The 13,264-nt window shown below is 51.7% G+C and overlaps 5 protein-coding genes across 5 annotated transcripts; 2 read left to right on the top strand and 3 right to left on the bottom strand.

Annotated features, from left to right (window-relative positions):
• Positions 1-310: 310 nt before the first annotated feature.
• N7498_003743 (GAF domain-containing protein) lies at positions 311-1,292 on the top strand (the record flags this gene model as incomplete). The annotated part of the gene is made up of 5 exons (XM_058450805.1): positions 311-313; positions 440-541; positions 641-645; positions 735-1,122; positions 1,182-1,292. The coding sequence occupies 5 exons, from the start codon at positions 311-313 to the stop codon at positions 1,290-1,292; spliced, it is 609 nt and encodes a 202-aa protein (XP_058310267.1).
• An 879-nt stretch (positions 1,293-2,171) lies between these two features.
• Positions 2,172-2,900, bottom strand: N7498_003742 (uncharacterized protein; the record flags this gene model as incomplete). Its single annotated transcript, XM_058450804.1, has 1 exon — positions 2,172-2,900. One exon carries the CDS (start codon positions 2,898-2,900, stop codon positions 2,172-2,174), a length of 729 nt encoding a protein of 242 aa, XP_058310266.1.
• Positions 2,901-4,259: 1,359 nt separating this feature from the next.
• N7498_003741 (putative NAD+ kinase Utr1) lies at positions 4,260-6,209 on the bottom strand (the record flags this gene model as incomplete). The annotated part of the gene is made up of 1 exon (XM_058450803.1): positions 4,260-6,209. The coding sequence occupies one exon, from the start codon at positions 6,207-6,209 to the stop codon at positions 4,260-4,262; it is 1,950 nt and encodes a 649-aa protein (XP_058310265.1).
• Positions 6,210-7,345: 1,136 nt separating this feature from the next.
• On the bottom strand, positions 7,346-8,205 carry N7498_003740 (putative exosome complex subunit Rrp46; the record flags this gene model as incomplete). The annotated part of the gene is made up of 2 exons (XM_058450802.1): positions 7,346-7,759; positions 7,813-8,205. Coding segments are annotated over 2 exons (807 nt in total), but the record flags the coding sequence as incomplete, so codon positions are not given.
• Positions 8,206-9,378: 1,173 nt separating this feature from the next.
• N7498_003739 (putative potassium/sodium P-type ATPase) lies at positions 9,379-12,795 on the top strand (the record flags this gene model as incomplete). The annotated part of the gene is made up of 4 exons (XM_058450801.1): positions 9,379-9,617; positions 9,686-9,812; positions 9,876-9,970; positions 10,026-12,795. 4 exons carry the CDS (start codon positions 9,379-9,381, stop codon positions 12,793-12,795), a joined length of 3,231 nt encoding a protein of 1,076 aa, XP_058310263.1.
• Positions 12,796-13,264: the final 469 nt, after the last annotated feature.

The following is a 13,264-nucleotide window of genomic DNA, read 5'->3' as shown; positions in this document are numbered from 1 at the left end:
TATCATCTCCGTTACCCTTGTGTTTGGGTCTACCGCATGGCGCAAATCGGATAATATACACAGTATACGATCGAGATCACATCGAACAACAGGTTCTGGAACATCAAAGAAATAACCGTGTGAACCAGGTGAAGGCAGGGCGCGGAGTGGACACCGAATTCAGGGCTTCTTTGTTGAGAGGGGTCTCCACCACCCGAACCCCGAATTCTGCACCCGCCCTGATACCTTTCTGCGACTCGAGCCTCACGTCTTCTCTTCTGTCTCTTCCCTTTCGTCTCTTCGGTTGTCTCCCTTATACGCGCCCGCCGACATGGTACGCCACCCCTGTTCTCGTCCCTGGCCGCTCTGTGGTCCCCTGCTGCCCCAACTGGCCCATTCCAGGGCACTGATCACCGCAGACCCCTACTCGGAACAGGACTGATGCGATTGTCTCATTCAGCCTCACGCCGACTCCTCATATTTCTTCGGCTCGACCAAGGCCGAAGTCTTCCCCCAAGTTTTGGATCAGGCGAAGGGCCTCGTCGCCGGACAGCGGAATTGGGTGAGTTCTCCTCCCTCCGGTGGTCGCAATGTACCGAGCGACAATCTGTGGTCGCGTCCAGTCGATTGAACCATGAGCTGACTGAGTTCGCATTAACAGGTTAGGTGAGCTGCCAATCCCTGCATATGTAGTGTGACACCCGTCACGACGCACTCCACACCACTTGAGCCTCACGGAACTCACACCATCCTAGTAACCTCGCCAATGTCTCCTCTCTCCTCTGGCATGCCTACGCAACCCTCCCCTCGCCATCCTCTTCCGTGAACTGGGCCGGTTTCTATATCCGCGATGATAAATTCCCCACCCTCGCCTCCCCTGTACAATCGCCGCCGCTCCTCGGTGGTCAAGTGACCATCTCGACTACATATGCGTCCATGGACGAGGAGCAGACCCTGCTGCTAGGTCCGTTCCACGGCAAGCCCGCTTGCCAGCTGATTAAATTTGGAAAGGGCGTGTGCGGCACCGCGGCTGCGAGGCAGGAGACCGTTGTTGTGCCCGACGTGATGAAGTTTCCTGGACACATTGCCTGCGATGCGGAAAGCCGGAGCGAGATCGTTGTCCCTATCATTGTGAACGGACAGGTATGCATTTGAAGTGTCCCACTGCAGGTTGAGAAACATGCTGACGGGACTGCCTATAGACCGTCGCCATCATCGACATCGATTGCACCGAGCCCTCTGGCTTCGACGACGAGGATAAGAAATACCTCGAGGAATTGGCCGAGATGCTAGCTGAAAGCTGTGACTGGTAGACAGTTAGACGATCCAAGATACGAAGCACTGTGTTATGTGATACGATTGAGATTTATAATAGGGTTGGACCTTTGAACCGCCAACAATTTTCAACCACAAAAGTTTGAAAAGTCCCTTCCGCTTCGATGTGCATTTTGAGCAACTCGGTGGTTTAAAGTGCTTGCCACGTTACATTCGTCCGTTTTCCGGCCTTTGTCTGTGCCGTTTGAATATTTTCTATGAAAAAGTATTTAAGAACTTGACTAGTTCGATTAGCAGTCTTATTCATTCCAAGAGTTAGGACGCCGGAACACCCTTAGCCAAGATGAACCTTTATCTAAATGCTACCTGGATCGGCTGCACTTCCTATGAAATGCAAGATCGGCAGTGTGGAGATTGCGCTTGGATCGCGTGTCCCTGCCAAGTAACATCGCGCCTGGGCATCAAAGAGTTTGTGTCAACCTGCACTGAGACGCGAGGCTGTAACCGTCCATGTGGGGTGCCATTGTGGATGCAGCTACAGCCTGACAACAGATGTAATCAAAAAATCTAGGACCCACGGTGATCAGCTCCTATTCGACCGCCTGCCTACCTAGAGACCGATATGGTGGTCTGATGGGCAAGATAGAACCGACAGAATGAGTGGTGAATTTGTGGGCTTTTTGATTATATCTGTTGTCAGGCTGTAGTTGGATACCAGGTGGCCGTGTTTCAAGCTGGGACAGCCAGGGACAGCCATTGACCCACGCGGGAGCCGTTTTACAGAATTGACCGGGGAGAAGGTGAATAGCTCATCCGTGCAGATATTGAGAAGTTCGATTTATTTAGAGCTATGCACATGGTTCGACAGCATATACAGGAGAATAACCGAAATTGACCTAGAGACCGGCTGCTGATTCTCAGAACCCAACGGTAACCTCAACACCACTGCTGCTGTGCTCGCTCTTGAAACCAGCCTTTCCCTTGCAGTCACCATACTCGTACGCATTCTGCAGTTTTCCAGCATTGCCACTCGAAGTAGTCGGAACACCAAACTTGACCTCGGTCTTGGGAAGCGAGCTGCAGGAGTGCGATGGCTGCGAGTTCCAGGGATAGTACTCGACAAAGCCCATCTGGGAATCCTTAATACCCTGCGACCCCGACGGGAGGGTGTAGGAGCCAATGTGGTGGTGTTGTCCGGTAACAGAATCAACCAGAGTTCCGGTCCAGGTGGTACCTCCGGTGTTCTTGATTTCCAGCAGATATCCATGGGCGTAGGTGGTGTCGACATCCACGGAACAACTCACACCGGCTCCGCCATCCGCACCGTTACTGCAGTTGTCATCGCTGGAAGTGGTTCCCTCGACGAAGCTAGAGAAGACGGCATGAACCACGGACGAAGAGCCGGAGTTTGGGCGTGGCTGGAGGCCGGTGTAGCCAATGTCCTTTTGGCCGACGAAACCGAATTGCTGTGCGAAATAGTAGCCGGCGACATGGGGTGCGTGCGGCATGGAGATGGGGAAGGTGATTTCCTTCAGTCCGGCCGAGGGCACGTTGGATACACTCCATGAGACGCCGACCAGAGCCTCGGAGGCTTGGAAGACGCAGGAGAGGATGGTGGCGCGGAGGATGGACGAGGCGGTCTTCATTTTGGTATCTTGGCTTGAGATGTTGAGAGGAAGAAATTGATGGGGTTGATATCGTTGCAAAACTGCTGCAGTCGCTGCTTTTTATAGTTATTCGGAGTTTTGGTCGTTCAATCAAGCCAAAACGCCGATTCTCATTATAGTTCCGGAGTTTTGATCGCTTAATCAAGCCAAAACGCCGCGGCGTTTCAGTGCAGATAGTGATCTGCAAACCTAATCGAGGTTCGTCACGGGGTTACATAGTGAACCGCTACATGTTAGAACGAGCAGGTCAATAAACACGGGAATTGTTCCACCAACACCCTCCCTTACGTGACTACAGATCATCGGTACCTGGCCTGAGAATTCGCGGCATTGAGGTACGTACCTTTTGCCGAGCCCACTCCACGTGGCTCACGTTTTTGGTTACGAACTGTCATGTTATGGTAAACAAGTATTTTACTACCACCCTGTATTTATTTTCGTCTGCTTCCGAGTCTTCTAATATCGACAATAACTACCTGTAGCGGAAGTAGACTATTGGCGTTCCCCCGCTCTAATGCTAGGGAGGTAGAGAACATCCAGAGCCTCGTCTGCAATCCTGTGTCATGAAAGATTCCTGCCCTCCAGAAGCTTCTTTGTCCTTCCTCCCCTTTCTCCATTTCGATGAGTATAGAGGTGTCATGTTTATCGCACCACTCGATCACTAGATGGGTGCGTCCTAATGTATCCAAGTTAAGTGATAAATGTAGATATAGATATGTGGATCTTGAGAACATATCAAATCTGCTTACCTGCTATCCAAATCAAAGAATAAAACGAGAGTTAATAAAGCCAACAGCCATACAAAGGTTTATGCATTAAGGGATTATGTAGGCAACCCGTTTGCTGTAAGTCTAAATCTCCGGACCCACCCCAAAAGATAAGGTAGGCTCTCCAACCAGGTAACCGAGTCCTTGTATGCATAGATGACATCGTACTCTAATTCATCCGTGAAGCTAGGCAACGACTGTGAATATTTACCTGACAGATGGCATAAGTGAGGAAAATGTGCATTGTATTAGCACCGGAATGCCCTCTAATATCCAAGTTCCTGGCAACAGAAGTAGTGACAGTAAAGTCTAGAATGAGCAGCAGAACCCAGTAGTGCCGAGAAACAGTCAATCCAATCGAAAGGTATGACAAGAATATGTAAAGTAGTGACCGCTAAACTGTCCCTAAATACGCTATACCAAAAAAAAGCCGAAAAGCCATGAATCTATGCATGAAATGACCGTGCCCAAATGCATCTCCGAGGCCAAGATATATCGTAAACGCCGTGTCCCGGGCGAAAGACTTGAAAGTGGTAGATGTATAACAGAAACACATGCTGCAGATCATGAATCACATGTTCAGCAGGCTCATTTGTCGCCGCATGGGGTTGGGCGATAGGGAGTCACCGTCTTCGCTAGGGCCAAGGCCACTGTCCGTGCCGTTTAGTCCTGCATCGGTGTCGATGTCCCACTGCTCATCTTCGAGCTCAGGATTGCCCTTCGCACCGCCATTCCAACTTTTCTGGATGGCACCACGGGTGTTCCAGCGCAGGGCGCGTTGAACACTGGTGAACCATTCACCGCTATCGGCGACCACAGTTGGGAATGGATACTGGCTAGCCTCGACAGTGACGTAGTCACCTTGACGGAGTTCAATACGACCCTTGCCGTCAAAGGAGCAGTAGGCAGTCGACCGTGAGGTATTGGGCACGGCAACTCGGAGAAGATGAGAGTCTGAAAGGACCATTGGGCGGAATGAGAGGGTGTGAGGACAGATCGGAGTGAGGAGAATGCCTGGTATTGAGGGATGCATGAGAGAGCCGCCAGCGGACAAAGAGTAGGCAGTGGAGCCGGTAGGAGTCGAGAAGATGCATCCATCGGCTTGGACGACGGTGAGTAGCTCATCATCGGCATAGAGTTCCAAGTTGGACACGTAGGGAGAGGGGCCGCGGTCGATGACGACCTCATTCAAGACTTCGAACTGCTCTCCTTCTTCGACTGCACCGGCCTCGGCGCCCTTGCTTCGGTCCTTTCGGAAAACTGTACATGTGAAACGCATCCGCAAGTTGACGCGCATGCCAACATCTCCCATAACGGCGTTAAGATGTGATTTGTGGTGGGCGAAATCGAAATTTGTAAGGAAGCCGAGGCTTCCTAGCGAGAAACAAAGCACTGGAGGCACTACACGCTGGAAGAGCCATGATGTGAAAAGGACAGTCCCATCACCGCCGAGGGTGATGACCAGATCGAACTTCTCTGGTGATGTCCAGCAGAGATCGGGTGTCCAAAAGTTGAGCATCTGCGCGAATCGCGGTTCCTTCTGAAGGAGACCGTCTGTGTCGAATCGTTTGGAATTCTGGAGTTTCGCATCGACATAGACGTTGACTCCCAAGTCACTTCCGTATCGCGGTGTTGATAGCAGCCACTCTGCCACTTCGCGGGTCAAATGTACGAGGCTATTATCGCGTGCCTTGGTGACGATCATGACATTGCGCACAGCGCGCTTGATCGGCCGTCTTTGCAACTGCTTCGATACTTCCCGAACCCCTGTTGCAGTTTGGACCAGCCGGGAATGTGATAACCACTCATCGTCTGCAATCTCCTCCAAAACTTTCGTTATATTGACGGCGTCGTCGAAGCGCTGATGGAAGTAGCATGGCGACTGTAGCATCAGTCGCGCCGTTGCCGGGGATCGTTCGAGATATGAGCCCAGTTGTAAGTTTGAAAGCGCTGCAGATAGCCTTTGAGAGGAATCGGTGCTACACCGACGTTCCTGGTCCTTTTCCTGGTCCTTCTCGTCTGGCGGAAACGAGGTCTCATTCTTGTTATTAGCCATCTGCCCGGACCAAGGGTTCGTAAATGCGGTGCTGCTGTTATGGCTGGGAAAGTTTGGCCGCGAAGCCAAGGCTTTCATAATGGTCTGTCGTGGAATACAGTCTGTCGACAGCGCTTTTTGGGGACGTCCGGAGATCGTCTTTTGGCGAAACCGGCGCAAGGAAGAAGAGGGCAGTGACCAGCCACTAGCCTCCTCCTGGGTCGAATCGTCCTTTTGCGTTGAAAGCACGGCGCTGCCGGTAGCTCGCGGGGCGGGGTTGTATGAATGAACCCCGGAAGGCGTCTGCGAGGGCTCTATATGAGAAGCATAGTCATGGAGCAGGGCCGCGCTGATGGCAGATGCGGATGGGGAAGATGGAGCACTGGTAGTTGGTGCCGGAGATGGGTGAGACGGAGAGCGCACCGATGCGGCAGGCAGCGTCGAAGTTATGTCAGATCGGACAGAATCACTATCGGGCGACGCCATAGGACACGTAGATTGGCTGTCGGCAGGATTTGAGGTTAGGAGGTGTCGACGGATACGCGGGATTCGGATGTAACGGGGATTGCGGGCCAGCAGTCAAGCCAGATTGGGTCATCCGCTGTCGTGGGTCGCCCTGGACCGGCGGTTTCAGCATATGCCTGGATTTCCACTTGGATTCTACCGTCTTCCACCGTGGTTCTTGGATCGGCCGACAGGGATGCGCCCGGATAAACTGGGGTTGCCCCGAGCGCCGAGTGGGGGCTGCAATTGATGCGGTGCACAAATTTCCCGGAAACTCGGGGGTTGCGACTTTCGTTCACTCGTTCACTGATAGTATCAAAGACGGGGCGGATCAAAGATCAGGGTCCGACAACGGAAGCGAAACCGCAGGACAATCGCTCGACGTGAACTTGGACAAAATTGCCAGCTTTGGAATTCGCGGAGTTGTTGACAAATACCCGGTACTTGGAACATGACGTTTACCCCGACACTGCCGAACAATACTATGGTTTTACTGGATATCATGTCTTAGAGGGATGACGAAAGCGCTTGGGTCTGGATTGCAAGTCTTTTTCATTTTTCTGCGCATATTGCACAACTCTCGCGCCGCGTAATAAGCTACCGGGATTAAAGTAGGCTTCAATGGTTCGGGTTGATCGGCCTGATCGACTCGATCGGATTGATCTTTTCGCCTACAGACTGGTGCAAAAGCTTATCGGTAGGCAGCTCTGTCCGAGTCGACCTATGCAACCTTCATGGGAAAGTTGTAAGGCTGTGCAACCACGCCATCCGCCGACCCAGGGGCGCCAGGCCTCGGATTGGGATTCCACGCCGAGAGTAGGCAGAACTGAGGGTTGTCTGCACGGAAATCTATCCCCGCTGACACCAATAACTTACCTGAGCTCATACACATGTGGTGACGGTCAGATGATAGGGCTTCGATCGGATGTGCAACGCAGCCTTTGTGGGTCACATTCTCGTGTTGCCAGTATCCAAGGAGGGTAAAAGTGCCGTTGCGGAGATAAGCTTATGATCAGGAGGGGGATCACAACGGTGGCCGAGGGTTGTTGGCCTCGGACTTATTGCGTATCTCCAGCAGTCATCATTCCGTGCCCTTGTTACAGTAGTTGAATTCCTCATCAGTTCGAGTCAATCTTCCAGGCGTAGTCAACGTGAAAACGGTCCTCCACAGTTTCGCGAATGAAGCTGTCCAGGCGGACACCATCTGTACCCTCGCCCATTGCAACGTCCCCGTCGGCTGCAGAGACTGCCGCTCCGCGGCAAATAGAGGATGCTCGCTCTCGAACTGCCTCCCAGGTGTCAAAATCGAATCGTCCCTCGCTCTCGTTGAGCAGGAGGTGGCCCTTGGAGGAAAACGCCAAGACGTGGAGAGAGGAGGCTGCTTTTGCGTCGGCCGCCGAGGGGTCGGAAATGATGTCGCCGGACTTAGTTACGCCCAGCAGGGTAGAAGAGAATGTCATGGACAGAGGCACAGCGGCGGAAAGGAGAGCGAGCAGGGATGTGTGCAAGAGGGCGGGGAGGATCGTGAGATACTGTGGCTGTCAGTCGAAACTATTTCTCAAAGGAAACAAACCCATTGACTTACAGAGTCACCTCGTTCCACAATGTCACCTCCAACGATAGCGAGTGTGATCACCACACCTCGACGAGGAAATCCCCTTTCGCGTCCCAAGACAACCTCGCTCAACACACTTCGCAGGATGCCCTCCACATATCGCTCACCGACACCGGCGGTGGTATTCCCAGGCTTGACGAAGACCTCCACAGTCGCTTCTTCGGGCTTGAGGGCGTCCCGGCGGGCTGGGAGCTCAATGGGCGCATTGACGGAGCCCAGCAGATCGTAACCGGTGGCCGGGCATTTGTAGGATGCCGAGCCGTCGGCACGGTGCAAAGTCGAGAGCGAAGCTGTGGGACCGACCATTTTGTGAGGATGATAGGAGGAGGGAGTTGATCGGGAAGGAGTTGGGTGCCTGGTTGAGCTTTGAACGTTGAACGTGGGCTCGACGCGATTTTTTATGCGGCATGCAGGTCGCCCTCTGATTGGCTGTTGCCCACCCCGTAAAGGTCGAGCTGGCCGAACTTCTTAAACCACCATTCATTCGGCGTATATTATCTTAAACATACCATTAAGAAGTAGATCTGGACTTCTTTAACCAACTTATCAAAAAAGGAAAGCTACAATAAACCGAATTTCTCCAATACTGATGACTAGGGCTTTCCCAATTCGTCCAAGGTTTGTGCTGAACATATCTAGTCGTCTCGCCACATACAAGTAGCTAGTTGACGTGAAATAGTACTCTCAATTTCTTTAACAAGGCCGATTTAGGATTGAATTTGTCTTTTCGGCTTTAATGCACATGCCCAACTGTGGTTATACGTGGGCACTTTGATCACGAGGGATCTATTATCGGACCAATCCACCTAAACTTCTCTAGCGCGAGCTTTCATCCATATTGACGGAACTCTGCCCAGAGGCTATACGTCACGGTACACAGCACACAGCCATTCCAGATGCGCCGAGACCTTGAAACGTGGCACTGCAAATGGTTGGCAAATCATGGGCGCGATGCAGTCATGGACTCTTCGGAACCCATGGTTTTCCACGAGGAAATGCACAAAGAACGAGCAAACCTGATTTCGGGCTATTGATACCTTGGATGCTTCATAACTACGCTCAGCTTGAATGTATTGTGAACCTCTAGAGATCAACCCCGGTTCGAGCAGGACAAGGATGCGCGCCGCCCGGACGCCGGTGGCTTCCCCTCCCCAGACGAGGGCGCCCAATCAGACAGTGGAGAGGCAGACTCCCAAGACAAACTAGCCCACTGCCAATCGGCATTGTCGCAAGCTATCTTCTCCCGGATCAAATCAGCCAAGCACCCGTTCTCTTGGGATGCTCCAATAATATTATGGCGTCGAGGTGGTGACAACAATCCCCCGCTCCCTGCGTGATAGTCCCTCCTAGCGAAAGAAAAACGACCACTACACTGCCCCTGTAAATACGCATATCCCCCGCTTCTTCCTTACCTTTCCTACGTTGTATCCCGAGAGCGATAGTTTCATTTCGACAAAAGGAATTTCGTTGTTTAGGCTGTTTATTGAGCAGAAATCACCTCACTCTCCTTTCCCCACTTTCTTTCCACCTACTTGAATGGGCATAGAGACGCTTCCCGATGTCGAGGAATCGACGGAGCCTCCTATATGTGACTTCACGGAGCCCACTACAAATCCACATGCAACTGCCAGCATAAGCTTTGAGCCGTGTCACCCCGACGAGAAGTCTACGCCTACACCCGGTCGTAGTTCGAGCGAAATACTTGAAGATCAAGCCAAACATGCCCATCTTTTGGAGCCTTCCGATATTGCCGCTCTTGCCCAGACGGATCTACAGTACGTAGAGATCTAATACCCTTGGGTGTCCGATATCCAAGAATTTCCCTCTTACCCTTTCTCTCTAGAAATGGAATCTCCGATACAGAGGCGAGACTTCGCTTCACGAGGGATGGACCAAATGTTATTCGCGAAATCAAGGGAGTCTCCGTCTGGGGAATAATACTAAGGCAGGTTTCGAACAGCCTGACCATAGTGAGTTGTCCCTACAATGTGTCCCGAGGGGTGCGGTACGAAGATTTGCTCATGTATTCAAAGGTCCTACTCATCACCATGGCTCTGTCCTTTGGAATCGATGACTATATTGAGGGAGGCGTCATAACGGCTGTCATTCTCTTGAACATAATTGTAGGGTAGGTTATTGCGCACTGGGGTTTGTGGTCTTTGAACTGACTGACAATATACTAGATTTGTTCAAGACTACCGAGCCGAGATGACCATTCTATCCCTGCACCGCTTGTCCGCCCCCGTATGCAGAGTCATTCGCGATGGCCGAATGACCTCCGTTAAGGCCGAGTCGGTGGTTGTTGGAGATATAGTTCAACTGGCAGTCGGTGATATCGTGCCTGCGGATCTACGGTTGTTCGAGGGCATGAATGCATCCATGGAAGAAGCTCTTTTGACGGGCGAGTCCCTCCCAGTTCTCAAAACGCCGCATGTAACCCTCGCATCTCCAAACATTCCCATCGGTGACCGCACCAACATGGCATACTCGGGCTGTAGCACGACCCAAGGCCGAGCCACAGGAATTGTTGTTGCAATAGGGATGGGGACGGAGGTGGGGAAGATTGCCCAGCTTCTCCAGGAAGGAGACATTACTGGAAACCGGAGTCCTCTTGCTCGCTTCTTTCAACGCCTGAAATCTTCAATTGCGAATATCTTGGGCTTGGTAGGCACTCCGTTGCAAGTCAAGCTGAGCAAGTTCGCGCTCCTGCTTTTTGGACTGGCCATTCTGTTGGCACTCATTGTCTTCTCAGTCAATCTCTGGGATGTCCAGGGCGAAGTCCTCATTTACGGGATATGTGTCGGCGTGGCCGTCATTCCAGAGTCCTTGATCGCAGTACTCACAATCACTATTGCGGTTGGCACCAAGGCAATGGCCAGAGGCAATGTAATCGTCCGGAGACTCCAATGCCTGGAGGCCGTGGGTGGTGTCACAAACATCTGCTCTGACAAAACTGGTACCTTGACCCAAGGAAAGATGGTCGCTCGCTCTGCATGGATCCCAGGCGCTGGCACTTTGGCGGTGTACCAGACAACTGACCCATATGACCCTACCAGTGGCCTTACTCAGTTGGATCAGATTGACTGCAATTTAAATTACCCCATCGAACAAAGCCCTGCATTACATACCTTCCTTTCTGCTCTAGCGCTTTGCAATCTTTCAGTAGTGCACCATGACAATGGGATGTGGACTGCACTTGGCGAGCCCACCGAGATTGCCCTGCATGTCTTAGCCATGCGATTCGACTTTGGCAAGAAGCAAGTGATAGAGAGAAGAAAGATTGAGCTAAACACAGAATATCCTTTCGACTCGGCTATCAAGAAGATGTCTGTCGTTTACAGAAATTCCGCCGAGAAGCGCAATGAGATATACACAAAAGGTGCACCCGAGTCTATCATTCCATCCCTGTTAATCAGCGAAGGTGAAGCGCAGATTATCCGAGAAACGGCGGATCGAATGGCCGGAGAGGGTCTTCGCGTTCTATGCATTGCCTACAAAATGGCCCCGACTGACCAAGAGGACCAAATCTCTCCACGCAGTGCCGCTGAATCAAGCCTTCAGTTCGGAGGCCTTGTGGGACTATACGACCCTCCACGCGTTGAGACAGCCGCTGCCGTTCGCAAATGTCAGATGGCGGGAATCACGGTTCACATGCTCACTGGCGATCACATCAAAACAGCCACGGCAATTGCATCAGAGGTCGGAATTCTTGATCGAGTCACTGCCATGACGAAACCAGGAAAATTGGTCATGGCTGCAGACGAATTTGACAAATTGACGGATGACGAAATTGATTCAATCGAGAATTTGCCTCTGGTCATCGCTCGCTGTAGCCCTGCGACGAAGGTTCGCATGGTGGAAGCAATGCATCGTCGTCAAGCATTTTGTGTCATGACTGGCGATGGCGTCAATGACTCCCCGGCTCTCAAGAGAGCTGATGTTGGTATAGCGATGGGGAAAAATGGCAGTGATGTCGCTAAAGAGGCTGCCGACATGGTTCTAACGGACGACAATTTCTCATCTATCGTCAAGGCCGTTGAGGAGGGGAGAAGACTGTTTGATAATATCCAGAAGGTATTTATCCACGTCAGTCAACTAGAAAAAGAGCATACTAACAGCCAACAGTTTCTCATGCACCTCCTTATCTCCAACATTGCCCAAGTGATTCTCCTTTTAATAGCCCTTGCCTTCAAAGATGCCGGATGGGACTCTGTCTTCCCATTGTCTCCGCTTGAGATCCTCTGGGCCAACCTAGTTACATCTTCTTTCCTAGCCGTTGGCCTGGGCCTTGAAGAGTCACAACCTGATATCATGTATCGACCACCTCACGACCTACGCGTTGGAGTCTTTACGCGCGAGCTAGTTGTCGACAAAATGATCTACGGTACGTTCATGGGCTCGCTCTGCCTGGTAGCATTCGTATGTGTCATCTACGCCGCAGGCACTGGGACCTCAGATCTAGGCGATGGATGCAATCAGGGATACAACGCGTCTTGCGACGCCGTTTTCCGAGCGCGCGCTACAACCTACGCTACATTGACCTTTCTGTTGCTTGTTACAGCCTGGGAGGTCAAACATTTCTCGCGGTCCTTATTCAATATGGACCCTATCCGCTTCCCGCAGAAACTTTCAATTATTCCCACGGTTCGGCAGAACCGTTTCCTCTTCTGGGCGGTTATGGCCGGGTTCTTCGTTGCGTTCCCGGTTATCTATCTTCCAGTGATCAATCAGCTAGTGTTCAAGCATCATGCCATTACCTGGGAATGGGGTGTTGTGTTCGGTTGCACAGCTGTGTACTTGGCGTGTGTGGAGAGCTGGAAAGCGACTAAGCGAGCGTTTGGTATTGGCAGCGGGAAGAATACTATTCTCACTTTGGAGGATGCGGAGACCAGGGCGGGTCTGAGTACCACGCCGCTGTCTATGAGTGCCGATGCCAGCATTGAAATGAAGTGAGTTGGTGAAAGGGATTTGTTTGACTGATTCAACATCAATCATCACATTGGATTACGTACTAGCCGATGTTCAACACAGAGGCTTGAGGAGGTGGTTCTTTCGTGTTGTTCAATTGCCCATAGATTGCACATACATGGCCAAATGTGAACACACTGTCATTCATTATTTCAGTAGCCTCCGGGGCTCTACTATCGATGATCAGGAAGCTGAGTAGTACTGAAAGGGGTTCCGTGAAGTTACCTCCTAGTCAGAGCAGTCGACAGTTCCGAACCAGACCTTCCCTCGTTCCCTCGTTTTCCCGGAATTCCCAGATATTCCTTGCTCGGATTATTCCTAGTTTGTGCCTATCATTCCGTAATTACTGAAGCTTTGTATCTGGTTAGACCCTTCGAGCGATGTAGATGCTCTGTACTCCGTAGGTCAGCTGGTCTGACCATGAACTGACGTCAGGGTTATTAATTGACGGAGA

This window comes from Penicillium cinerascens (assembly GCF_028974065.1).
Source record: "Penicillium cinerascens strain IBT 15544 chromosome Unknown contig_24_segment0_segment0, whole genome shotgun sequence".
NCBI lineage: Eukaryota > Fungi > Ascomycota > Eurotiomycetes > Eurotiales > Aspergillaceae > Penicillium > Penicillium cinerascens.
This window is presented reverse-complemented; position numbering and strand designations above follow the sequence as displayed.